The 26,643-nt window shown below is 48.9% G+C and overlaps 1 protein-coding gene across 1 annotated transcript in view; it reads left to right on the forward strand.

The window, feature by feature from the left end:
* VILL (villin like) overlaps window positions 8,521-26,643 on the forward strand; it is a 32,922-nt gene continuing 14,799 nt past the window's right edge. The window contains exons 1-6 of the mRNA XM_021388640.1: window positions 8,521-8,678; window positions 20,128-20,209; window positions 21,379-21,453; window positions 23,036-23,232; window positions 25,374-25,482; window positions 25,787-25,897. Of these exons, the coding sequence (XP_021244315.1) occupies window positions 20,141-20,209; window positions 21,379-21,453; window positions 23,036-23,232; window positions 25,374-25,482; window positions 25,787-25,897 (561 nt within the window). The 5' untranslated portion in view covers window positions 8,521-8,678; window positions 20,128-20,140. The remainder of the gene's footprint in view (window positions 8,679-20,127; window positions 20,210-21,378; window positions 21,454-23,035; window positions 23,233-25,373; window positions 25,483-25,786; window positions 25,898-26,643) is intronic.

The raw sequence follows: 26,643 nt of genomic DNA on the forward strand, positions 1-26,643 counted from the left end.
AGTGAAAGAAGAAAGAAAAAGAAGAAAAAAGAAAGTGAAAGAAGAAAGAAAAGAAGAAAAAAGAAAGTGAAAGAAGAAAGAAAAAGAAGAAAAAAAAAAGGATAAAGAAGAAGAAAAAAAAAAGAAAGAAAGATTTCAGAGATGTATTAACCACTGCTATATAGCTGTACATGGTTGAAACAGGGATACTGCTCATCTGGACCAATATGGCATGCACCTGCCACCCTCACTGGTGATGCTTCTTCCCCTTGACCACCCCATGCAGACACCACGCACCTCTGCACATACCTGCAGCTGGCCTTTTGTGGCACAGATGCATCCGCATCAGTCTTCAAAAGCAAATACTGAAAAAGCTCCCAGCTCCCAGTGACCCCAGCATGCCCATCTGCTGCTGCTTTGTTTTGAGAAAGTGTTTTAGAGGCACCATCGGGTCAGTAGTCCAGCTGGGAAGGATGGTTTAGGAGAGAAGAAAGGGGATTTAAGGAAATAGCTTCAGGGCTGCATCGTTGGAGGTTTGAAGCATTCTGGAATGTGGCTGAAATGGCTGAGAGCTGGGGTGTGGGGTTTTATAATCGGTGGTTACTGGGTAAAGTGGAAAGTGTTCCTGAGAGAGCCTGAATTTGTCACTGGTCTATGCAAAAAGCAACTCTGCACCGGCGGCTGCTGCTCTTTCTGCATTTCCCATGTACAAAGTGTGGTCCTTTTATTATGGTGTGCCTCCGTATCCTCATCCTCCCCCCTTCTTTGTGAACGCTTCTGACTGCAGACAGGACAGAACCTGTGCAAAAATGGCCAGGAAGCCAAAGCTTGAGTGCACATTGATGAGGTCACACACACTGCCAGCTCCCCAGCATCTCTTCATCATCCATCCCCCGAGCAGGTTTGGTTAGAACCGAATGGAATTGCTCATTGGCCTCGAGCATGACCTCTCCCTCGTAGCAGAAAGAGCCCTGTCCCAGGCGGAAGTCAGGCAGGTTTCTTGTTTGGTGTGCAAACATGGTAACTAGAACTGCTCGGCTGAGCTCCTCGCCGGGTGCCAGTGCTCCGACCCGTTAAGGACAGACAGTGTCGAAGTTTGCACTGACTAACAGCCAAAGCACTCCGTCAGGAATTGGGTGTATCAGCCTCGGGGTGAGGTTTTTCCTGAAGGGAGAGGTTTTCGGGGTGCACCGCCAGGTCCTCGCTGGCCTCGTGCAGACCTGGTGGCAGCTGGGGGATGCTTGAGGCCAATGCTTGTTGGCCAATGAAGCCAACGCTTGTTGGCACCCAAACTCATCACCATCTGCTTAGGTACAAACAAAACACAGCACGTCTGCAGCAATGGGCATTATGGGGGACACAGGAGACCTGGCTTCTGTCTCTGGTTTTGACTTTCTGAAGATTTCTACTGACAGAGTGACTGAACCCTCCAGGCCATGACATTGCCTAAAACACAGCTACGTGAATTCTTCATCCATTGAGTCTGTGGGTCCTGCTGCAGCCCACCCGACCCATCCCATGACGTGGGGGCCATGAATAGCAGGGAGGGGTGACATTACACAGGATGACAATTTCTCAGCCTTTGGAGCGATTCATTTTCCTTCCTCCTTCCTGGTTGGCACAGGCAGGGCCGCATTCCTGCAAACAATAGCTCGTCCCACAGCTACCTGCCATACCCTGAGCCCATGGGCACGGTTTAGCTCTGCCTGCAGGTCTTGGGGATCTGCAGTTTGACTCCTTCACCTCCTTTGGTTTGAAATTCATTGGCCCCATTCAGCAGATTTGAACAACAGGAGCTGGGAAACTCAGCTCAGCTACCAAACTGCCTGTGCCCCTGAGAAAAATTTGCTCTGTTGCAAGGAGATTTGGGGAACAGACCCAAACGTGAAGTCTGGGTCCTCTCCTAGATGCCTCTCTCATGGCACAAGTCCCATCTGACCTGGCAGTTCCCACATCTGGGCACCACAATTTCAACAGGTAAGACTGGTGTCTGCCATGACGCTGACTTCATGGAGGTGGATGGTGTTGCTGGCAGAAGGACAGGGCTTCAGGAGCTCATCCCCACCTCCACTCTCAGCAGAGAGTCACTTTGTGTAGTCACACGTGCAGCCAGGTCGCTGAAGTGACGGGAATTAAAGATTAAGCTCATGTGGGAGGGTGGGGTTATTCTGTGGGCACTCAGGTATAGTCACTAATGTGAGCAATCAGGTTTCCCACAGCTGTGAAAACCTCTGATTTGCTTGAGTGCTAAAAAAAAAATAAGGAGTGTGGGTGGGAGCTCCAGCAGCCTGCACCGCTACAGCCGGTGTGTTCTGCAGCAATTCCTTTCAGCATCCAGTGACCCCAACTCCCATTAAGACCACTGGGACCAGTTGCTTTCACCAGGTGCTAATGACCAACTACACCCCATAGGAGAGAAACTCAGGTCGCATCTCCATGGTGGGATCAGCTGCTGGGGGACACTGTTGACTTTCTGGTTCTTGCACAAACCTCCCATTTAATCATGGCCAAAAGGTTGGATATCAAGAAAAACTTCTCTGAAAGAGTGGTGCTGCACTGGGACAGGCTGCACAGGGAGGTGGTGGAGGCACTGTCCCTGGAGGTGTTCCAGAACCATGGAGACGTGGACTTGGGGACATGGGTTAGTGGACAGTATAGGTGGTAGGTGGGTGGTTGGCCTGGATGATCATAGACATTTTTTCCAACCATAATGATTCTATGATTCTATGAAAAAGGCGTAAATGACCTCGTTTTGCTTTAGCTTCCACGTGAGGGCAAGACGTTAATGCTTCATCTTGCTCACGGTGTGCTTCCCATGCAAGGACAGTCGCCAGGAGCCCAGACCTCGGGGGGTGTCAGTACCATGACAGCAGCAAGTTACTCCTTCACCAAGCAAAGGCTGCCACGGGCTGACCTCTGCCAGGGTCACACAGCCATTAACTCATGCTGGGCTGAGCCTGCCCTGCATGTACAGCTTCTGCTGTGGGACATCTCCTTTCTGCTGGATCCAGCTGATGCCAGAAATTGCAAAGGCTTTGCTTGATGAGCCTGACCAAATCGTGCTGGAATTTGTTGGGTTTCATAAGGTTTTCATTAGGGCTGAGAGAGAACCCTTGAGGTTTTGTGAAACTCCTCGCAAATGCAGCAGTTTGCAAGATTGGCTCATTTTGAGGGATGTTAGCTTTTACTGATTCTCTCTGCTTTCTGTCTCCCTCTCCTCATTGTCTTCCTTTCTGAGGTAGACGTGGTTCTCTACCTAGGGGAAACACCAGCATCGTGCTGTGGCTGGGGGCTGAAGACAAGGTGGTGACAGGACACAGAGGAAGAGATTGGACTTCATGTCCAAGCCACCGGGCTGGTGCTTGGGCGATCTGGGCTTGTTCTTGTCCTCGCTCTGTTCCCACCGTGATACTGACTGGGAGACCTTAACCATCTCCCAGCTGGTAAGCCCTGAGACTGCCTGACACGAGGTAGGTACACATCTCTGCACAAGGCTCCTGGGATGGCTTACCCTGGGATGATGTGTTTGGGTGCCCATTAATCATCGACATTTGCTTCGTGAAGGGCTGAGTCAGGATTGGAGATCTCTAGAGGAAGCTGGTAATTTAATAACGATTACCAGCAGCTGACAGCCCAAAGCCTCAGCTCAGCTGGCTGTAGTTTATGTAAAAGTGAGGAAAATGCTCAGGAAAAGGAAGGCAATAGCTTGGTTCTCCCGCACATCGTTCCCCAGGGTTACACCTTGTGAGTACCTCACATTGCCTTGAAGCTTGGCCCGTTAGCTTCTCCATCTCCAAAAGGCCAAGCCCTGCTGAGTGCCCAATGACACCAAGTACTTCCCTGGAGCTTTTTGGCATTCTGGAAAACCGGGGTAATTTTCTGAAGTAATAGAAAATTGAAGCTTTTCTAGCGCAGACCTCATTCGTCCCAGCAGGCAGCCAGCCAGCAACCCAAAGATCATTGGCTGCCCAAACTCTGCATCAGCATTACGAGTGGGGCTTGGTGGTGCTATGGGGCCTGGGGGACTCGTGTCCATCTGGAAGCCTCCCCAGATACAACAGCGATCTGAACACGGCTTGATAGAACCGCGGCCCCACTGCCTCATTCCTCCTCCCCCTGGAAGGCATCCAGGGCTGCTGTTTGCCCGTGCCGCGGTCCCACCTCTGCTATTCTGTTTTCTCAGTGCACCTGTTAATTCTCGGCCATGGCGTGAGTGAGCAAACGGAGAGGGGAGCCCACGCCCACAGTGCACACAGGCACGGCCAGCGCTCCCCACGCTGCAGCCGGCCCCACTGCAATGCAGGCTGACCTCGCCGAGGGTTTTCCTCCACTTTGCCCCGAATATAGCCCTGGGAATCAAGGAATCACAGAACCGTAGGGGTTGGAAGGGACCTCTGAACATCATCCAGTCCAACCCCCTGCTACAGCAGTTCCCTACAGTGCTCACACAGCGAGCCCACGGGAGGTCCAGTGCAGCATGGCCATCTCCATCCGTGTTGCTTTACCTTGTTGTCACAGTCGGTGCAGATGCCACCACTGAAGCATTCCTCCTTACTAGCAAAGAGTCCGAGCTCTGCATCCCACTTTTAGGGATGGGTTGCAGATATTTTAGGACATGTAAGAAGGGTTCGAGGCTGACCAGAAGCCCTGGCAGACCTTGTTGTGGTGCTGTGAGGTGTGACCATCTCTGAGCTCTCTCCTTTTCTCTTGCAAGGGTGTTTCTTTTCTCGCTAAGCCTCATATCCCCAGTTCACATCCCATCATAGCTGGCTTAGTTTGCACTAAGCTTGCCAAACAATGAATTGGAGCAACTGGTACAGATTGCTTCTGCCCCAACACTGTAAGGTCTGTGCCAGAGCCACTGCTCCTGTCTCAACCTGCTGCAAGCTGCTGGATCCAGGAGGTCAGACTGGCTCTCCAAAGCTCTCACCAAGCTATTCCTTGAGCTTGTGGCTTGCCAAGGGCACTTCTTTCCCCTGAACTGGGAGGAGAGGGCTTAGCACATCCTTCCGCTGCTTCTGCAGGAGGTGGTGTGTGCATGGCTCTGTGCACAGCGCTGTCTGAGAGCTGGGATGGAAGGGCTTCTCTGTGTGCTGAAAGCTGGAGGATGCAGGGACTCGTTGCAGCTGAAGATCACTTTGTTTCGGCCAGTGCAAGACAGCCTTGCGTAGAAGCACTCCTCACCCAGGTGCCCGTGCACCTTCCTCTGCCTCGAGCCCCTTCCACTTGCTGTGGTTGCCCATTAACCAGCACCCATCAGCGGCAGCCGTGCTGCCTTGTCAGCTGCTTCTTGCAGAGCACTGCCCTACGAAGCATTTTCCATGCCAAGCCCTGACCTCCACCGCTCCAAACCCACGGGGCCAAAGAGCAAAGTTAGGTTCGCTTTCCTGCAGCAAACCTTACAGCAAACCTGAGGCTCAGGGCCTCCCTGCCTTGCTCATGGGCTGCATGTGGAGCTGGCTGTGCTTCTGGGTGCCTCTGGTGCTGCTGCAAGTTGTAAGCATCCCCAAGCGATTTGTATCAGATCTATAGGGAGCCCTGTAAGAGGCACTGTGTGGGTTTTCATTTGGACACAATGATTTTGCCAGGCAGAAAAGCGCCTGAGTGAGGAACGCATAGCAAAACGGCACATTCCTTGGTCTGGGGTCATGCAAAGATCTCCTGCAGCATTCTCAGCAATCCATATGATGCTTTGATTGCAGGACGCTGACGGAGTCACAGAATCATTAACGTTGGGAAAGACCATAAGGATCATCCAGTCCAACCACCAGGCCATCCCCACCATGCCCACTAACCAAAACCCCACAGAAGCAGCCATGGGTCCCTGCACTCTTGAGCAGATCTGTGGGTTTTTTTGCCTCCTCCCCTTGCTTCTCCCAAGCGAGAGGCCCCTGCCGTGTTATCTCACCTGCAGGGTTTGGCCTTTCCTCTTCCTCCCAGAGCTCCGTAGCCATGAGTTGGGGTGGAAATACCTTTGCAACGTGTCATTTGGTAAATACATCCTTGGCAGAGCCTGTTTCCCCGCGCACAATGTTAACCTTGTCCACAGGCACGTGGGGTGGCCAAGGGTGAGGCAGGTGGGGGCCACTGCGCTGCCAAACATTGATCTTGTCCTCTTCCTCCCAGCACTTCTGATTTCTCCAGCGGCTCCCTGTGACAATGTCTCCAGTGTCTTAGGCTTGCGCCGGGATGCAGAACACGGCCTCATCTGCCATTTCTACATATGGAAAATATCCTGAAACCGCAAGGTCTTTGAGCTCTGGGAATATCGAGGCTCAGGATGAGAATATGAATACATGGGGTCATGCATATGGGAAAATTAGCTGGAACGGGAACATCTCAGATTATCTGCAGTTACGGAAGCCAAGCTGTTCTGTTCTCCACCAGTACCACGTTAAACTGCTTGGAAATAATGTTTTCTGCTCTGTAACCCCATGGCATGACGGAAATTAGCAGGAAGAAAACGTGCCTACAGCTCAGCACTAAATGAGCCCATGTTTTATGACAAATGTTTCCCTTTCTCTCAGCACTCACTGCCCTAAGCTGCTGCATACATATTCCTGCAGATCTGAGTTTCTTAAAAGCTCACCAGGATTATTTACCACTTTGTCACCGTGGAGGGGAAAAGGAATTGGGACGGGCAGCTCAAATGCTGCAAGTGCATGAGCCAAATGGGCCTTACAACCAAAGCGGTGGTGATAGGAAGGACATGCTTCCTGGAGCTCACATTCATGTAGCTGCAGCCATGGAGATGGGTTGGAAGAGGAAGACACTCAGCATGAATTTTCAGCAATGAAAGGAATGAGAAATGCAAGGTGGAGGCTGCTGTGAGTTTTGTGAGCTGTAACCTGCAGATAAATTGCTCACTGATAGTTTTGCATCTGCAACCATCAAACCATGAGATATCCAAAATGTTCCTCTCAAATATGGACACACATGGGCTGAATGAGCAGGTTCAACCTGCACCCTGATTTGCAGCTATTGTGATTAGTGGTATGCTGATCTGTACCTAATGTCACAAATATTTTGGGCACTCATCCTATTGCAGGTCCCTTGGACTACATCTTGCAAACTCTGTTTAATCTCATTCTTGTGTCTGGTTTAGCTGATGAGCTGACCCATATCCATTTGCAGTTTATGTGGATTATTCTAAGGAATTAATCATAGAATATCCCATGTTGGAAGGGACCCATAGGGATCATCGAGTCCAGCTCCTGGCTCCACACAGGAGAGCATGGCAAGAGAAACTTGACATGTAGGAAGGGAAGAACTTGGATGGTTCCTAGACCAGAGAGGCTGTGGAGCATCCACCCATGAAGATACTCAAAACCCAACTGGGCACCATAATGGGCATGGTTCTTTCTGGCATCTCTCTGCTCTACACATGATCTTCACTCTTACACCTGAGTGCCTGGTGACCTTTTCTTTCTCTTGCAAAAAGGGGAGCAGGGTTGCTGTCCTCATTTCATAGGTGAGCATAGGAGATGGAAGGGACTGATGTTCAGAGGCTCATTTCCCATGGGCATCACTGGGAGCCTGGCCTCTCAATTCCTCTGAAAGTCCAAGTCTGAGCAAGCTGTCCAAAAACATGCAGGAGATCCCTATGGGCAATGGGCCCTGGTCTCCAAAGACACACCCAGCCAGTGACAGCAGGGTAAGAATTGCCTCAGCTCCTCTCCAGTGAGGGATGTTCCCATCACTAATCAAGAGAATCTGGGACAGAAAGGAGGTGGCTTGTCTTCAGGTCACAGTCAGTGGCACCAAGGCAACTTTCATAGCTTCATGTCAGAGCCACCCTTTGCAAGTGCTTTTTTCTTAATGAGCTGCCATATCGCAATATACATACATCTATGTGTTTCCAAGAGCATTACAAGGGTGGAAAAAAACCAAGTTCAGGTTCATCATTTCTACCAGGGAGGTAGACAGGAAGCCCACCTACCTGAGTTATCTCACACCTCTTCTGATCCACCTTTCCCAGCAAAGAGGAGAGTTTTCTGCTGCGGGCGGTGGCTATGGCAAACACTGCTAGCTCTGTTGAGCTTTTCTGGCTTATCATTATCTGTCTCCTGGGAGGGCAGGCTGGTTGCACGCTCCAATGCTCCATCACACGCCAGTAACCTTGGTGGCCATCCTCACCCCCAGCTCCCCACTGCCCAGAGCTGCACATGCACCAAGGGAGACCCAGCAGGGTGTATGCCCACAACATCCCCCTCTTGGGCCACTTTGGCTGCTGAAATTAGGGTCAGAACGGAGTCAAGGACTGGGGCTGAGGCTCTGGGGCCCAAGTGCTGATGTGGCACCGAGCAGCACCGCGCCTGGCTTTGTGCGGCGACAAGGGGGAAAAAAAACACTTCTGCCCTTTAAATCTGAACAAAACAGGTTTCTAATTAAAGCAGCACTTAATCATTAGCGCTCGGTGAATGCAGCGCTGGTGGATGTTTGATGCAAACAGTTGGTTGAAACTCTCTCGTACTGGCTCCCTCTTTGTCCCTCGGTGAGCCTGGGAATGGGTGTGATCTGCAGTAGGAGTGTCTGCAGTTAAATAGAGGATTGAATTACCGAGCACTGCTGTTCCCTGGCTGACAAGGTAGCAGAACAGCAAACAAAAGTGCCTTGAAACGAGCTCACCAAAGAGAAGAGAAAGCGCTGGGATCGCCGAGGAGGGAGAGCTGCGAGGACGCCGGGTGCTTTCCAGCAAGGTAAGCAGCTTTTCTGCACCCCTCCTGGCTTTATCCTAAAGGCCAGAGCTGTTTCATGACCACTTTTGCTTTGCGGAGGAGTAAGGAACTAAAAAAAATTGAAAGAATTTCGTAAAATCAAAGCAACGAGCCCCCCAGCCCTGCACCCCCCGGCGCTGCCTTTGGGACGGGGCAAGCAGCTCTCTCCGCTCGCCGAGGAGCGCGGCCACAAGGACGTATGCTTTGCGTGGAGCTCTCTGCACAGAACAGCTCTGATTTCACGCACCGAGCAATTAACAGCGTTTTGCTTCGACCCTGTTTGTTTCATTCCTTGCTGCCATGGGGATCTGCCCGAAGCTTGGCCGCCCAGAGTGGATGTTGCAGGTTCAAGCAGCGACCAAAGCTGCGCTGGAAGTTCTGACCCATGGGGGTCCTGCTGGAGTCTAATTGATAAAGCTGCTAATGGCTGAGTGCTGTTTGCTCTGCGAGCACAGATTGTTTTCTCCTCTTGTTCATTTGAGATGCAGATCAAACTGCGATAAAATTGAGTTGTAATGGAGTGGAGCTGCGGGCTTACTTGCCAGTGTTTTTCTTAGGCGTGTCTATTAGGAGCATAAATATTTAACAGAAAGGAGAAGCGATATGAATTAGCATCTGTGGGAGGCTCGCATTTGTTCAAGGTTGTCCTAGCACAGGTGTAAACAAATCTTACAACAGCAGAGGCAAACTGGCCCCACAAGAGTAGCACTTGGCAGGTGAATCATCCAGGTGCTCTTTACACACCGCAGCTAAATGGGTAAATTAGAGCCTGCAGAGTGGAGATTAGACAATGGGAGGGCATCAGTATTCATTTTGGTGGGGTTCTACCATACCTTGCTGTGCTGGAAGGAAGCGCAAGGATGGGTGTCAGGCCAGGAAAACCGAGGTTATGTCTTCTGCCCTCCTCCCCGCACCAGGCTGCCCTTCTCCCCCACCTCTCTTGTCTCATGATGTGATTTCCTAGGCAGGACCTTGTGGCACCAGTTGTCAAGGTGTCCCGGCTGGGAGCAAAGGTTTCGTGCCTTGGCCTCAAATAGCGTCACCGTGGTCTCCTTGCATCCCCTGTATCTTAGGGCTCTTGGGATTCTTGAGAAATAGGTCCCTGCTCTTGAATGGACAAGGATGGTGAAGATCCTTCCAACTCAAGCCATTCTATGATTGTGTGATGCTATGATTCTATGCTCATGGTGTCTCTTGGTCTTTCCCATGGAGCTGCACATGTTTTTCTGGACTTCAAGCATCGAGGTTGTCACCTTTTCTGCTGTGGAGCTCCAGGGAGGTGAGGGACGTGTGGTACATGAAGGAGATACACCGTGAGCCTGGTGACTCCAGGCTGGGTCTGCCCTGGAGCCGGAACCCCCAGCACTGCCCATGCTGTGGTTGTTCATCCCCATCCCCAGAGCTCTTGAAGCTCAGTGCTATGACGGGACCTTTGTGCCACTTGCCCAGCAGATGGAGGAGGAACGTGACACTATTAACCATCATTAAGGTCCCTGTTTGTTGCAAGGAACGAGCTCTTTACAGCCACCAGAAACTTGCTCTGTGGCTGGCACAAGTCCATGGGCTGGGCTGTCTGTGTCTGCTCTAAAAGCTGCTCTGCTGAATACCACATGCCCACCTACGCAAGGAAGGGCTTTCATGTGGACATCCTGCACCCGAAATATCTCCGCTCTCTTTCTTTATTCCAGTATATTCTCGAGCTTCTGCTGACCGCTCAGCTGAACACACATTGTACAGTCACAGGGCGATACCTGCTCCCAAGGCCCATTAAATCTCTCTTCTGTGCTCTCTCTTTCCACATAAAACAGCTCTGGAAATGGGCCTAGCTGTGATTTATCCTGGATGATTGCTCATTTCCATTGACCGTTTTGAGTGCAAAAGGAAATCAAAAAGGGTAAATGTTGTCTCTACCTCTTTGGCATCCGCCACTGTGAAAAGTCCTCTCAGATGCAATGTTGATTTTCAGCATAGGGTGGTGTGCATCTTGCCTTGATTCCCAAGGGCCTTTGCTTGAAACAGGAGTCCTGCCATTGTTATCTGCCTTTATCTGACTGTATCCATGCTTATCTGAGGCTAGAACTTGTCATTCCTTTACATCCACGTCAAAGACCTGAGGCACAGGGGATGTGAAATTGCACGGTTGAGCTCCATCCCAGCTATTTCCTGTGGCATGGGCTATTCAGAGCAGCTGACCTCTCCCACCTAAAAACACCCCATGGCCATGCCCTGCAATGAAAGAATAGCTTTCTGGATAGCCCTTGATTTAAAATTGCTCTTGCTAAAACAGCTGGGATGGGCAGCACTGGAAGTCACGTTCTTTTTTTGGCGATGCTATTATACAGATACCCACCTTCCCTTCAGGAGGCTGCTGGAGCCTGAATTACTGCACTTTGCTGCCTGAAGCTGCTGCCTGGCTCTGAGCAAAGCCCGCCTTTCAGATGCCCGATTTCCTCCTCAGTGCTCAGACAAAACTCCCATTGGCAGCTGTGGTTGCAAAAGCAGGCCCCGGATGAATGACTCTTTCAAAGCTCTTTGCGGTATTTGCAGGGATGTTTTATTCCTTCGGCTCTACGCAGTTGACGTGCTGCTCTCTCAAAGCTGCCCTTCATTTCAGGCAAGATGGGATTGCACCGTCTTCTTGTGCTCCTGTGCCGTGGTCCTGCATGGGCTGAATCTCCCTTCTCATGCCAGACATGTGCCAGGTACACAGAAGCATGGATAACCATGGCACACATGTGGCACTGAGCATCCCTCCAGCTTCACAGCAGCCTAGGGGACAACATTAGTATGGGTGACCAGCTCCCAGCAGGCAGGGAGGAGGGTGCTGCTGGTGTTCCTGTGATGGTCTGGCTCTGTTTCAAAGGTTTTGATGCTCGTGTAAGGGAACTCACAGCACCCAGCTGTAATCAAGGAAGGTTGGGTGGGGTTGGTTGGCACCTCCCTGTTTGGACACAAGTTCGGCGTCTTTCAGCAGAGCTGTGTCATCCACTTGAAACTGCACGGTCGCCTACGGAATGTCACGCTTACATCCAGGTCATTCCATTTCATTTGCAGTCCAAAATGTAAACCTTTTCTAACAGGAAGTCCTGGGTTTCCTATCCCGAGTTTGACGTGATGCTTGCGGGTCTACTCTAGAGTGAGACTGGGATGCCCCATCTCTAGAGGTGCTCAGGGCCAGGCTGGATGTGGCCCTGGGCAGCCTGATCTGGTAGGGGGCAGCCAGCCCACAGCAAGGGGTTGGAACTGGATGATCTTTAAGCTCCCTTCCACCCAAACCATTCAATCATTCTATGATTCTACGATCCCTTCCTAATAGTTAACATTGATCTTGCCGCTTTCCACTGGGAAGCCAGTGCTCTGGGAGCAGGTCCAGACCAGCACCCCTGCTCCCTCACCATCAAACAAAACCCTCGATAGGAAGGGCTTATTCATTTGCACTGTTTAAACACTGCCCCAGGAAAACCTGCTCTCTATCTTGTGCACATACATGTGTGTGCACGTAGGCATTCATGCTCTCACAGTAAATATTAAAGATCGTAACTCTAAGACTTGATTTTTAAAAAGGACAGGGTAGGTGGGCGCGGGTGTTTGGGTTTAACTGCAGGTTTTTTGTGGTGTTTGGCTCAGTTCATAGAATCACTGAATCAATCATTAAATCATTGAATGGCTTGGGTTCAAAGAGACCTCAAAGATCACCCAGTCCCAACCCCCTGCTGTGGGCAGGGTTGGAACTGCCAGATCAAGCACCAGCTCAGGCTGCCCAGGGCCGCATCCAGCCCGGCCTTGAGCACCTCCAGGGATGGGGCAGCCCCAGCTTCTCTGGGCAGCAGTGCCATGGCCTCACCACCAGTTCACAACAACATACCTGGAACAGGGTCTCCTGGAGCAGGTTGTTGGGCTTGGAGAATGGGGCTGAGCTCCCGTGTGCTGCAAGAGGTGAAGGACAGTGAGTAAGCTGGGCTCTGTACCTGGAGTTTCCTGCCCAGGGAGGTGGTGGGATCACCGTCCCTGGAGGTGTTCCAGAACTGTGGAGTTGTGGCACTGGAGGATGTGGTCAGTGGGCATGGTGGGGGTGGGTTGGGATTGGACTGTATGATCTCAGAGGTCTCTTCCAACCTTAATGATTCTGCGATTCATCCAGCACCTCAAACAGATATCCAAGTGAGAGTGAATGAATCCCATCCTCTAATCCCCTTTCCTGGCCTTCCTGAAGCTACGGCCTCTTCTGTGTCAGTGGGAAAATGCCTTCTTTGTAGGGTGTCTTCTCAGCTATCCACCTGCCTTCCACTGCACGTTTCTGAAGCTCAGGTGCTCCCTGGGGCCCCAGAAGGCCTTGTACACGTGAGTGAGCACACCTCCTCCTCCCTGACGTCTCAGCTCTTCTTTTACTGACCTGCAGTCATGAGGTTTAATAATGCTCTGTTAAAGTGGTGGTGCTGGGGAGGATCGTAACTTTCTTCCTGGAGGCAGTGAGTAATTAGAAGTTTCTGAGAATGCTTCTAACCTGAACCACTTCTCAGGAAACCGGGACGAGGAACGAAAACGGCCTTGGCTTTGTTTTCCTCCTGCATACACCTCATGCCCTTGCTGTGTCACGAAGCCCTGCCTTTGGATGCAGGGCTGGTCTTGAGCCAGTAGTCTCTGCCTTTCACCAGGGCAAGAAGAGCTGAAAGAAAGGAGAGATTTGTTCGTAAGGAATTGGCAGGCTTCGTGCCTGCTTTCCCCAGGGATGGCTCTGCACTGTGGCTGACTCAGTAACCTCACAGTGAGGAGCCAGAGGTGGAATGGATACCCCTGGAGCAAGCGTGTGTCAAGCTGCATTTTAGTATTTGAAAATAGTGCACCTGGCACCACACCAGGGGCAACGCTGCCACAAGGCATTTGCATGCAGCAGGCTCCTAAAAGCTTCTTGTGAAGCTGTTCCGTCTCACAGCCACATCCTCAGGGTGGTGGGTTTCATAGAATTGTAGAATGGCTTTGGTTGGAAGGGACCTCAAAGTCCACCCAGTCCCAACCCCCTGCCATGGGCTGGTTGCCACCCACTGCATCAGGTTGCCCAGGGCCCCATCCAGCCTGGCCTTGAGCACCTCCAGGGATGGGGCATCCATAGCTTCTCTCTATTTAATGATCAGTATGTTGTTACATTGATGAGAAGTTTTCAGGGACAATGCATCTCTACTCTTCCCAGAGAAAACAGGCATTAAAATTTTAGCGGGAGGATTCTGAAATAGCAGCAGTTTGGGAAAATCTGCTCCTACAAATCAGTTTCCCGAGGCCATCTGCTTGAAGATCAGGCTGCTGGAAAGCTACCAGCAGCCAGATGAACGGGGAGAAGAAAAGAGGTCATAAAGGGAGGTGTGGGGAGATGAGCAAGGCTTTCTGGATGGAGCAAGGTGATGGGCTGGAATTTATGGCAGGTGGAAAAGAGGCAGCTGCAGAGTCTGCAAAGTCACAGGAGATAAACCATGATCTGCCAGCCCTTCCAAATCAGATGTCCTCCAAAGAATTTGAAGAGACAGGTGAGGTTCAGGTGGAGGGCTGTGGCAACTAGGAACTATTTCCCAGTAATGCATTGGTTCTTGTGCTCCTTCCTTTTAAGCAAGGAGCAATTAGTGCAAAGCCCACCTGTGTGTAGCTTCCAAGGGACTGAAAGGTCAAGGCTCACAGCATCACTGGTTTTCTGGAAAAGGCTGTGTGTAAGCTACAAAGTAAGTTGGAGGTGTCAGGAATGGACAGAGGGTGAGGGCACAGGTTGTAGGGAGAGTTGCTGAAGGTCTGCATCTTGGTGATGCCCTGAGACAGTGGTTGAACATGGGGTCAGCTCCAAAGCTAGCATCCCTGAGAAGGTGAGCAACAAATTTCTTGTAATCATAGCTCACCCCATGTCCCATCACTGATTTTGATCGATGGATCAAAAGAGTGGAAGAGCCCTTCAGCCCCTTCCATAATCCATGTGGATGATTTGGTAGCAAGGATAAGGGGTCTTTTTTGACCCACAGAGGAGGCCCTGAAGCCCTGAAGCGTGAGGACTGGTCCATGTCATTGCCTTATTGTCAGACCAACAGAGTGGCACCTGACTGGAGCCTGATGGTTGCAGACCATGAGCATCTGAGCTCAAAGAACACACCCTGGCCATTCAGCCATCTCGTTTCAAAGACATTAAGTAAAGGAGAGCCTGCCAACTTCTCTAATAAGCTGTTCCAATATTTAATTGCCCACCATGATCAGAAATAGCATCTTATTTCAAGGCTTATTTCACATAATTTTAGCTGCCAGGCAACAGCTCTTTCCAGGAGGACTGGAGTGCTCTCTGTGGTCAGCAGCAGTGTCTGTGCAGAGCCATTTCGCTGGCATACCAAGATCCTAAGCCTGGACTTCATGGTACACAGAGGAGGAGGTCAGCTGAGCAGTTCTCTTGCCTCTTTTGCTACCCCCAAAGCACAGATCCCATTCCCTGCCTCATCACCACAGTGGCTGAGATGTTAGGAACTTTTTCTCCTCCTGCATCACAAAAATGAGACAGCTCATGCAGCTCAAGTGCTGTGCTTCTGGCCAATCCCTCACTAGGGACAGCCACTCTTCAAAGCAGTGGTGCCAAGCAGCAGCTGAGGAGCCATGTGCTGTGCTCAATATTGAATTTCATATCCTGGAGCAAAACAAGAGTTTACTGCTCTCCTTTCTGCAAACAATCGTAGAATCATTAAGGTTCAAAAAGACCCCCAAGATCATCTAGTCCAACCACCCACCTACCACCAGTATTGCTCACTAAACCTAAGTCTGTAAGTCCCGCATCTCCATGTTTCTTGAACACCTCCAGGGGCACCTCCTTGGGCCCAGATGCTCAACTATAATGTAAGCAGTTCAACAGCCCTGGTTTACCTCATCCCGTGCCAGTCCAAGTATTCCCAATAATTAGGGCTTTCAGCCTGGAAAGGCTGGAGCCACAGCTGCTTCCTATTTTCCCGAAGCTGTACAGAGCATTAGTCATTTCACTGGGGTTTTTTATTGCTGGGACTCCAGCACCGCCAAAACCCAGACAAGCCAAATCAGACTTAATTCTGAATGTTCCCTGGGAGTTTGAAATGATCTCCTGTCCCCTCCTGAGTACTTGTCCTCCCTCCCCACCCGAACAGCCCAAGACTGCCAAGAAAAATGTCCTGCTGCCTCTGCTTCCTCAATGCATACCGGGTTGACCGAAATGAAGCTGTGACTGCTGGCATTTCTACCCCAATTGTTATTTATTAACCAGTCTTGAGAATGACCTTGACACTTAATCAGTCATCTGGTCCTTCCTGAAGGCAAAGCTCTTCCTCACACTGTGCTGGTTGGAGAACGGTCACATTTAGCAAGCAGGAGTATTGCTCTGATTTTGGCAGTAAGTGTAAAAGAGATCCATCTGCCTTCACCTACCAGCTTTGTTCCTGAGGTCAAGTTAGCTTCGTAGAATCATAGAATGGCTTAGATTGGAAGGGACGTTAAGGAACATTTAGTTCCAACCCCCTGCTATGAGCAGGGCTATCACCCACCAGGTCAGGCTACGCAGGGAACCATCCAACCTGGCCTTGGTCCTTTACACTCAGCCAGCAGAAGCATTTGCTCTTTGCAGTTTATAACATCTTAACCAAGCAGCGATGGCCCAGCAGAGCCTTTGCCATGCAGTGGCCACGTGCCCATGGTGCATACTTGGCTCCTCTTTCCAAGGCTTCAAGAGTCTTGGAAATGGTGCAAATATGGTAGGTGGCCCTAGAGGTGGAAATTCATAGAATCATTTGATATGGAAGGGTCCCTTAAAGGTCATCTAGTCCAACTCCCCTGCAATGAACAGGGACACCTACAGCTCCATCAGGTGCTCAGAGTTCTGTGCAGGCTGACCTTGTGTCTGTAGGGATGGAGCATCAGGGATGGGACAACATGAGTAAAATCACTCAGCTGTGCTGCACATAGGACTACTTTTCAATCCTTGCCTTTGCACAAGAAATGAAAATTGCCTTTGAAAATCGAACAGCTGCATGCTACTGATGGGCACGCAAAGTCCTACAGCTGCTTTAGTGCCTCTTTTCCCCTTTCACTGGTAAAACTGTGTCTGTGCAGAAGGAAGCTAATAGGTAAAACACTGTCTACGTAGAAGGAAGTGAATTGCCACCATAACCAGCTATTTTCAGTAAATTCCTGCCCCAGAGGCGGCTGACTCACTCTCCTTGCTAATCTGCATTTCACCTAGGTCTGGGCAGAACCAGTTTGGGTGAGATAGGAACTGAGCTGGACATCTCTGTTCAAACCCCACGCTGAGCCTGAGCCTCTTAAAGCCTCTTTATTTCTTTTTAAATTAGAAAAGTTTCTGCCCTTCCTGGTTTCAGCACAGATGAGAAGTTTCCACTCCATAAATACTGGATTTTGTGTCTGAGCAGGAGTTGAATTATGGGATCATCTGATTAAAAGCCACATTAAATCTTTAATGAAATGAGCTGTCTGATTATAGAAGTCATATTCCTATTATTTCCAACTTAGCCACCAGCTGAAAGAAGCTGAAATGTCCAAAGAAACAGCTGAATTTATCCATGCTTCACACTGCCCCGGTTAACGAAGAGGGGAACAGCTTTTCCCAAAAAGATGGGACCAGAGCCACTGTCAGAGCCCCAGGAGCAGACGAGCCCGAAGATCCCCACTTTGAGTGGAAGACATTTGGGTGGGAATTGGTGAAGCGTCACTGGCCTCTGGAGGGTTTTGTCCGTCATGATTGTCTGAGCACAAAGGAATCTGAGGATCCTTTGGGTTAACATTTCTGGAGAGGAGGCTGGGATGCTGGGAGGAGCAGGGCTCCAGCTGTGCTCACCGCTGGCCAGCCGCCCGCTTCCTGCGCTGCTCGGAGGCGATGACGCCTGCTGCCTTCCACAGGGAGCAGTATCAGTTTTGCAAAGACTTCTCCCCCGCATGCTCTATCGCGTGCAAACCTCTGTACTGACTCCATTTTTGAGTCGTTTTGCTACTCAACTGGAAGAGAAAATACATAAATAAGTGAAAAAATAGCTGAGGGGCGAAGGCTTCCCTTGATTTTTTTTTTTGATAGGGACTTTTCAGATGCCACATTGAAGTGGAAGGGCAGTATTTTTGGTTAAAGATCTGAACTGGGGCTGTGCTTCTTTGGAGACATTCAGGCCCTGTTGAACCTGAATGAGATGTGGGTATCCCCGTTCATTGCAGGGGAGCTGGACTAGATGGCCTGTAAGGGTCCCTTCCAACTCAAACAGTTCTATGGTTCTAGCATTAGTTCCTGCCAACCATAGACTCCACAGTAAGTGAGTGAGGACCCCACTCAGAAAAGTATCCAGCTCCTTAGAGGCTGTCTTCCTGAATCTGGCTTTCAATCCATGTGGGGTTACCATTCTGGGACCTGAGATGAAAAATGTCTTTTTTCTTCTTGCCTGGGAGCTATTTGAAGGGAACAGAAGGGTTGTTTAATGCCCTCCTGGTAAACATGGCCTAAAAAAAGGCCACATGGATTCAGTCTTCCATGATCCTTCAGATCCATCCATGGCCAAGGAGTGAGCATGGCTGAATCCTGCTGCTCAAGGCTGTGGGTGCTTCACTGCCTATGCAAGGAGCAAGGATCTGGCAGCTCTGGGCTGTAGAATATATTAATGCACCAACATTCCTGTATAGAACGGAAACTTTTGTTCTCTTGCAAAATCTTCAGGAGAAGGTCCATCATGACTAATGATTTGATGGTGACGAGTTCAGCATATCTCTCCGTGCTTTTGTGACACAAGTAATCAAGATGCCTTCTGGCATGGGATCACCTGTCTTTTTTCTTTTCTCCCTCAAAAGAAGCTTGCTTCATGGCTTTGTGCTGTGGCTTCTTTTATTTTTCATCTTATCGTGGCTCAGCTTTTGTGCCAAGCTCATACAAAAATGTCTCTGTTCCTTCTTGCAGGCAGTTTTCTTCTTACAGGAGCAGAGGTGTGCAGGGTAAGCCACGCTCTACAACCAGGAGAGCCATTTCATACAGAGGCAGGGAAGAAAATGCAGTCAATCGAGTCATTTTTAACACAGTACAATTGTTCAGTCTGTCATAAGCCAATGCAAATCAGGAGAGTGCACTTGTAAGGCAAATGAATGCAAAACACAGAAATCAGTGAGCCATGCTTTCTTGCGAGGCTGGGCCTTGGTCTGCAAGCAGAATTGACTCATACAGGAACAGCTGATATGGGTTGTGCCCCTACACAATCACAATCTGTCCTGTGGTTGCTGCAGCTGAGCTGAATTGATCAGGAAGCACCTGTTATGCCAGCCAGCTCTGCTAGGATACAACCCAGGGAGCTTGTACACGCTGGTCTGGGGTTTGGTTTGCTTCAGAAGGTAGGTTAGTTGGGTTCAGAAGCTTTTTCACTAGCAAAACTTCAACCATCCAAGCAGAGGGAGCAGGGAGTTAAGGAGAGTCCTTGGTATGTCTCACAGCTGGCAAATAGGATAGAGGGTGGATTTGGTGGATGTCCCATTCTGTGGTGGGTGCCCCATCCCTGGGGACACTCAAGGTGAGGCTGGGTGGGGCTCTGAGTACCTGATGGAGCTGTAGGTATCCCTGTTCATTGCAGGGAATTGGACTAGATGGCCTTTCAGAGTCCCTTCCAACTCAAACAATTCTTTTATTCTATGGATGGGGGACCTTCACCCAACAAAGTGGCATCTGGAGATACTGAAACCATCTTAAATGTCCCCAGGTACCGTTGTGAGGGCAGCTGAATCCCACCTCTTCCCCATACAAGCAGCAGAGCCTAGAGAGCTGCTTGGCTTCACATAGCATAGGTGTTTGAGTCAACAGCTGAATCACTCCCTGTGCTCTTCTGACTGTGCTGGCTCCCTTGACCCTAATGGAGATGGAAACCTGGTGTCCTACCTTGAGATACTTAGCAGGTAGCTTAACTTAGACCTGAATCTCCTCCTGAAGTGGAAGGACTTCATTCCTTAGGCCACTAGTGACCCAGGGCACCTGAGCTGACCTCTGCTGCTCCAGGAGGGCATGGATCTCCTGGAGGCACCCGTTGTTTCTGCCATTGCCTGTGCTGCAATGTGAATAAAGCAGCACTGATGTTGGGTCCAACACCCTGCTGAATCCTTCCCATCTGTGCAAACAAGGGAAAAACAATCCCATATCAGACCAGTGGTTTCCTATCCAGGCTTTGCTGGGCAGTGATCCCATGCTTTACTTGGGCCCCCATGGACATGAATGCACTGGAAATGGGAGTTCATCCCATCTGAGTCTAGATAACTACATCTGAACTGGAGAGTGCGTTTTATAGTCAGCAGAGAGACATTTCAAGGTGAGATTATCTCCACTGACTGCAAGAGAAACCCAGCTGACTAGCATACTTACTGTTCTATCCACTTCTGTACTTATTTTGTCTTTTTTTTTCCTTTTTCCTTTCCTTTCCAGCTCAGAGTTCAGGATGGCAGATGGTGACACAAATCTTCCAACTATTGAGAGAAGGCTGGGTCTGCAGATATGGAGCATAGAGGTATGGTAAGGGGGCAGTTATGTTGTATTTCTTCTGTGTGTATGCATGTTTCAAGAAAGATATTCTTGAACTAATCTGGAAAAAGAGGGGTCTTATAGGGAAGACACAGCAGTGGGAAACAGGAGGCTCAACTTGTCCCTACATTTGGCATTCTATTGCTTGGTGCTTTTGTGTTCCTCTTGAATCCTTGAAACCCTTGTTCCTCTGGAAAACAAGGACAAAATTGACTGATGGGTTTCTACAGGGTTACTGCAACCTGCAAAGTCACTTTGTGCTTGGGATTGTCTTTGCTTGGGGTTTGGAGCCAAGCTGTGCTCAATTTTGCCTTTTTGCTGTTTCAATTCACTGGTGAAGACAGCCTGGGGAGAAGTGGAAAGAGTATCCAACACATCTCCAAGTGGTGGTGGCCCTCTGCAGATCCCAGCCATGTTCTGCAGCATCTTTGCCTTAACATTTCTCTCCAAAATATTGTATTAAGTTGTTTTCAGGAGGATCTGAAATTAGAGACATTTTGGTTCACAAGAGTCAGGTTGGTATGCTGGGAAACAAGTCAGGCTGCCAGAAAAATGCATGTCTTGAATTCCAGGGAACCACAGAGTCAGTTCTTGTCCAGGAGCTGTGTGAACTGGTGGGTGGCACGTCCCACCACCTGCACTGGGCAGGCATGGCTGGTTAATTGTGCATTTGTATCAGATACAATGTGTAATTAGGGTCTAGAGGGGATGAGAGACATCAGCGTCCTTTTTTTTCCCAGTGCTGCTACTTGCTATGAATCCCGAACAAAGTGGTCATCCTGACAAAACTGAAAATTATCCTTGAATTTTACATAGCCCAGAACTAAATCTAGGATGAGATGTGCTCAATTCCAAGGCAAATCCCCTACAAATGCAAGCTCTAGGGCATCTCAGCGTGACTCCTGTGTCTTTTTCCCTAGGCCTACAGGATTACACTGGGGAACATTTAAATAAAAATAGTTGTTGGTCTGGGCAAGCAGTGTTTTCACTTTCACCTACTCACATTGTGGTACATTTGGAATTTCCTCCAGAAGTGACTTTCCCCAGCCCACAAGCACAGCCCTGATTCTTCCTTATCCAATCCCTCACTGTCACTTGAGTTCCATCTGCCCCATGCAACTTCTCACAATGACCCAAGTGTTTGTTTTCTTACAGAACATGAAGATGGTTCCTGTACCTGAAAAAGCCTATGGGACTTTTTTTGAAGGGGACTGCTACGTAATTCTGCACGTAAGTAAGGTGAACAATCATTGGGCTCTTTGTTGGTCTTGTTGCTGGAGGCTAGAAGTGGTTGTGCATGTGCATTCGCCACCTAATCACACACCTGAATGTAGCGTGGCTGTTCTAACAGCGCTGTGCGCTCAGTAAATCAGAAGTCCTGAGGAACCATTAGCAATGACTCATTAAAATGATGTATCTTCTCATCCATTGATTTATGTCCAGAAGTGGAAAAATGGCCAATATGTTCCCAGCGAGCTACATCAAGGCCTGAATTTGCATGGCTTATGGGAGTGTTCTTGGGATGCGAGAGGTGGCCAACTGGGAGATGTTATTTGCACAAGATGGTGTGGGTTATGGACAAGCCACCTGCAGCCCTTCTCCCTCTCTCCCTTAGGAGACTTCTGCTGTCCCACCCAAATTTGGGCCAGACTTAATTGCAACAAGTTGAACTCAGGCTAGGCAGAAGCGCAGGTAAATTCACCATGCACGCCCCATTGGTGGTACCTTCTGAGTGTTTTTGGAGAATCAGTTTGGCAGCAGACGTGCAAAGGTGTGCTTAGAGCACAATGTGAATGTCCTTGCAGAGAGCTGGCTGTAGGTTTTGATGCTCACAGGCTCAGCTTGTGTTGCAAGAGCTTCCCCAGGTAACAAAGCCCTTAGTCAGTCCACCGCTCTCCTTCCTCCCTGCAGATAAGTGGGTAAAAATACTCATCTTTGCATTCTGCACCTTAACTGGATGCTTTTCAAACAAAGGTTGTCCGCAGGACAATAGGACTTTGATCATCTTCAGTAACAGTGCATTAAATTGAATGATTTCGCCACAAATTAGTCAGCTGTGCCTAGAGGAACGGTGTTTTATTCAAGCTCTACTGTGTTTGTCACTGTAGTATCACTGCACAAAGCAAATAAACAGAACTTAGTGTCAAATTGAGTTTATAAAATGAGCTTTTATTATCTGTTCCAGGCATGGATTATAGGATTTAACACAGTAGGTGCTGAAAAATAACTGGCACGACTCACATAATGATAAGCACACCTGTTCTCAGATCACTTGCCTCTTCTTTCTGGGCTATTGGGTTTTTCTGTAATAAGATGAATCACAGCATGCATACAAGGGCTCGGCTTCATTTGGAGTTGTGTCTCTTTTGCAAGTCAGCAGGAACTCCTAGGCAGTTGGTGTTACTATGTAGTGTGATACAAGAAAGAGAAAGGGAGAGAGAGAATCCAGTCTCCAGGCAAATAAATAAGAGAGTCTCTGGTACGTTTTTTAAAAGTGATCTGTGAGAAGAATGTCCTTTAAGTTTTCATATCAAACTCTGCAAAAGTAGGACAGGCCAAACACATGAGGGTTTGGACTTCCACAGGTGCCTCGTTTTCCTTGATAAGGTGAGTCATAAAAGCATATACATTGGAAACATACTTCAGTGGAGCATCATTGGGCTCCATCCTATGGAGAGGGAGAAGGGGACGGGCCTTGGGAAAGGGCTCCATGGTCACTTGTTTTGGCCAAGTCTCCCTGGCCAGCAGTGTTATGTGCAGCACACGTATGGGCTGTGTCTTCACCCTGTCACATCTCTTCCACCTCTTCCAGAGCAAAAGAACCTCTCGTGGCACCGCTGTGGATTTGCATTACTGGATTGGGAAGGATTCATCCCAGGATGAGCAAGGTGCTGCAGCCATGTACGTCACCCAGCTGGACACTGCGCTCAGGGGAAGCCCCGTGCAGCACCGGGAGGTGCAGGGACATGAGTCTGAGACCTTCCAAAGCTATTTCCGCAACGGCATTATGTGAGTAGTATCAGACCCTTTTCTGCAGTGCCAGGGCCACTGGGGCTCTCTCTGCTTCTGTCTCGGAGGCATCAACATTTCTAAAATCTGATAAACGTGGATCAGCACTGGAGTTGTTCAAAATTCTGAAGAAAACTTCCCATTCTGACAAACTTAGTTGTAGGGATTGAGGCTGGACCCATGTCATTCTGATCTACTGATTGTTTCCCCAGATGATTGTTGTAAATAGTTTTTAGCTGCTCTTTTGTTCACTGTAGGGTCTTCCTTCCTCTTCTCCATACACTTGAGATTAATATGCCCATTCGGAACAATTTAAACCAATATTCACCTTGCTGAGGATCATGGAATTACTGAGGTTGGAAAAGACCACTAAGGTCATCTAGTCCAACCATGAACCCATCACCAACATGCCCACTAAACCATGTCCTTCAAGAGCCTAGCAGGGTTCTACATGTGAAACAGGAGACTGATACACTTCTTTTCAAAGGTATTTGCTCCTAACCTTTACTTAGAATTTATTTATTTTTATTTAGGTGCCCTGTCCTCAGCTATTGCCAGCAACCACATCTTAATCCCTGTTTATGAGCTAAACAGCTCCACAGAGTGTTGATCACACTAGGAGTAACTTTCCTGCTGTGAAAGCAAAGTTTCATTCTCTGAACTAACTCATTGGAAAGATAGTCTTGAATCCAATCTTGTGGTGCTGAGTCCAGTCCTGTGGTCCTGATTCCCTCTGGGGTCTTTGGAAGGTGACTCCAATAGCTGTCCTGTGCTGGCAAGAAACAGTCTTAAGTGCCTTTCTTTTAGACCACTGAAGAAAGACCAGATGAAAACCCGTTCTCAGTCTCAACCCAGTCTTGCTTTTGATTTCTCTGTATTGTGCACCTCTACAGCCTCTCATGAGCTTCCTCTGGACTTTTGTGAGGCATAAGAGTGCTTTTACCCTCATTTTAAAGATGTGTGAAGGGCCATGAGGGACTAAAATTCAGACCTTCAAAAGCACATAGGTATAGAATTCTATTTGGGAACCTATCTGCCTCTGAAATCGGCGTGAGTTAGTCTTCTTCGCAGCCTAAACCACATACTGAGGTCATACAGGAAGTCTGAGGCAGAATAAGAAATTGAAGCAGGCTGTTTCCCCACCCTGGCAGGTAGAGCATCTCCTGTGGATAGGAAGAACTGCACCAAACAAGTCTAAAGTACTGTGAATCACTCACTGGCCTGACCATGTTTGCCAGTCTTTTCCAAGTATGATAAAATATATTGATTTTCCACGCAGCAAAAACTATAAAAAGCTCAGCGATCATCTCTCTTTCCCACAAATGGTTATTACATTGCTTCAATCATTACTGTAAAGTGTGAGCACGAATGTGCTGTTAGATTTCTAAAGTGGACTAGGACACGTGGAAAGGGGTTAAACTTGTCCAAAAAACTGTTAAAACGTTCTGGGTCTTCTTTGAGGGGAATTATGTCCTATCCTGATGTAATTGTGTCCTCCTTGGAAAGCTGCACAGAAAGGGAGGGATGGCATCACGCAGTGAGGCAATTACAATGCTAACAGCAGCTATTGCAAAGTGGGTGTTCAAGGATGGACAGACAACAACAAAAGTGGCAGATTCAATCCAAGAGGAAGACGGCGTCCTGTATCCCTTTACGATAGCATTTTGCTCCTCTTAGGGGAACAGTTTTCTATGTAGAACAACTATTTGAATAAAAACAAATTTCAGCAAAAAAACCCTATTTTCTGCAAAATATGGTTCATTTTCATTCGACGGTTCATGGAGTATTTCAGTTCTGAGATGCCACTTCCGCACTTGATGGGATTTTTAATTTGATTGTGGTATGTTTCCATTGCCATCCCTGACCTGCCTGCTCCTCAACACGCCTTCTCCCAAGACGCACAACATAACACCCATAACAAGTGGGTGGACACCATGAGGACACATTATCTCACCAGGGACCAGGAACAGTAGAGTGAGGCCATTTGATGTTCCGTTTTTAAGACTTTGAGATTATATTAGCTCTAGATTTTTCCTTGTCAGCAAAAGCTTGAGATGTTCTATGATTTCATGATTCTCAAAGGATGGAGGGGATGCTATTTTCTAACCATCTCTAACTCCTTATTCCCTGCTGCCCAACAGCTACAAGAAGGGAGGGGTGGCCTCAGGATTTAAGCATGTGGAGACCAATATGTACAACATCAAGCGTCTTCTTCACGTCAAGGGGAAGAAGCACGTATCAGCCACAGAGGTAAGCAGGAGATGCCTCGTTCCCTATGGACCATTCCTCCTTGCTTCCCCTCCTACACCCATTTTCCATCTGGTCTGCCTGCACAATAGCTCGTTTCTTCTCATAATTTTCAAGACCTTGCTCGGGTTTGGTATTGTCCTGAGAGAAACCATTTGGCTCAGTGAATAGATGAGCGCTAGACAAGTGAGCCTATCATTGCAGACCAGTTGTTGTGTCCCCAGGACAAGTTCTCCATTCCTGTGGCTTGTCTCCTACAAGCTCTTGTCCCCTCTGTTCGCTGAGCCCTTTCATCTCCTTACAACAGGTTGCACTTTCCTGGGACAGTTTCAATAAGGGCGATGTGTTCCTGCTGGACCTTGGGAAAGTGCTGATCCAATGGAATGGGCCCAACTGCAGCATTGCTGAGAAATCCAGGGTGAGTATGGACAAAAGGCACGCACAACACTCAGTGTTTGCAAAGAGAGAAATAGCGTTCAGCGTTTGCACAATCACCATTGGTTGACATCGATTTTAGTCAGTGAGAATATGACTAAAACCAGGAACATGTATCTGAACGGAGAAAATTCTTGTAAATCTACTTCCCCATGCAATGATATCTACTGTTCCAGAAGGGCATCCAGCTCCCTTTGGGGAGACCCATTGGCATCCCTGTGCGCCCTGTACTCTGCATGACGTGGGAATAAAGTTAGTAGTGCTGGCAGATTTAACTGAAATAACTGCCCAGGGGTAGGTGAATTGTTATTTATTTTTTAAATCACTAGGAATTCCAGCTTGGTCAGTAGGAGACAAACAAGAATATATAACCCAGGTTTTGATAGGTCAGATCCACGGTTCTTAAGGTAGTTTACAAAGGAGTCACTACCCTTATTTTACTGATAGAGCATCTGCAATATAGGGATGTGATAAACAAGATTTAGCAACCAGTAATCAGCAGAGTTGGTGGCGGAGCTCACAGGCAGTAATTATGCATATTAAAAGGCAGGTGGGTCAGCTCTTCACATGGTGACACCTGGTAATCATAGAATGGCTTAGGTTGGAAAGGATCTTAAAGGTCACTGAGCTCCAACTCTCTGTTGTGGGCAGGGACACCTCCCACCAGCTCAGGCTGCCCAGCTCCCCATCCACCCCAGCCTTGAGCACCTCCAGGGATGAGGCATCCAG

Source organism: Numida meleagris, chromosome 2, assembly GCF_002078875.1.
Source record: "Numida meleagris isolate 19003 breed g44 Domestic line chromosome 2, NumMel1.0, whole genome shotgun sequence".
Lineage (NCBI taxonomy): Eukaryota > Metazoa > Chordata > Aves > Galliformes > Numididae > Numida > Numida meleagris.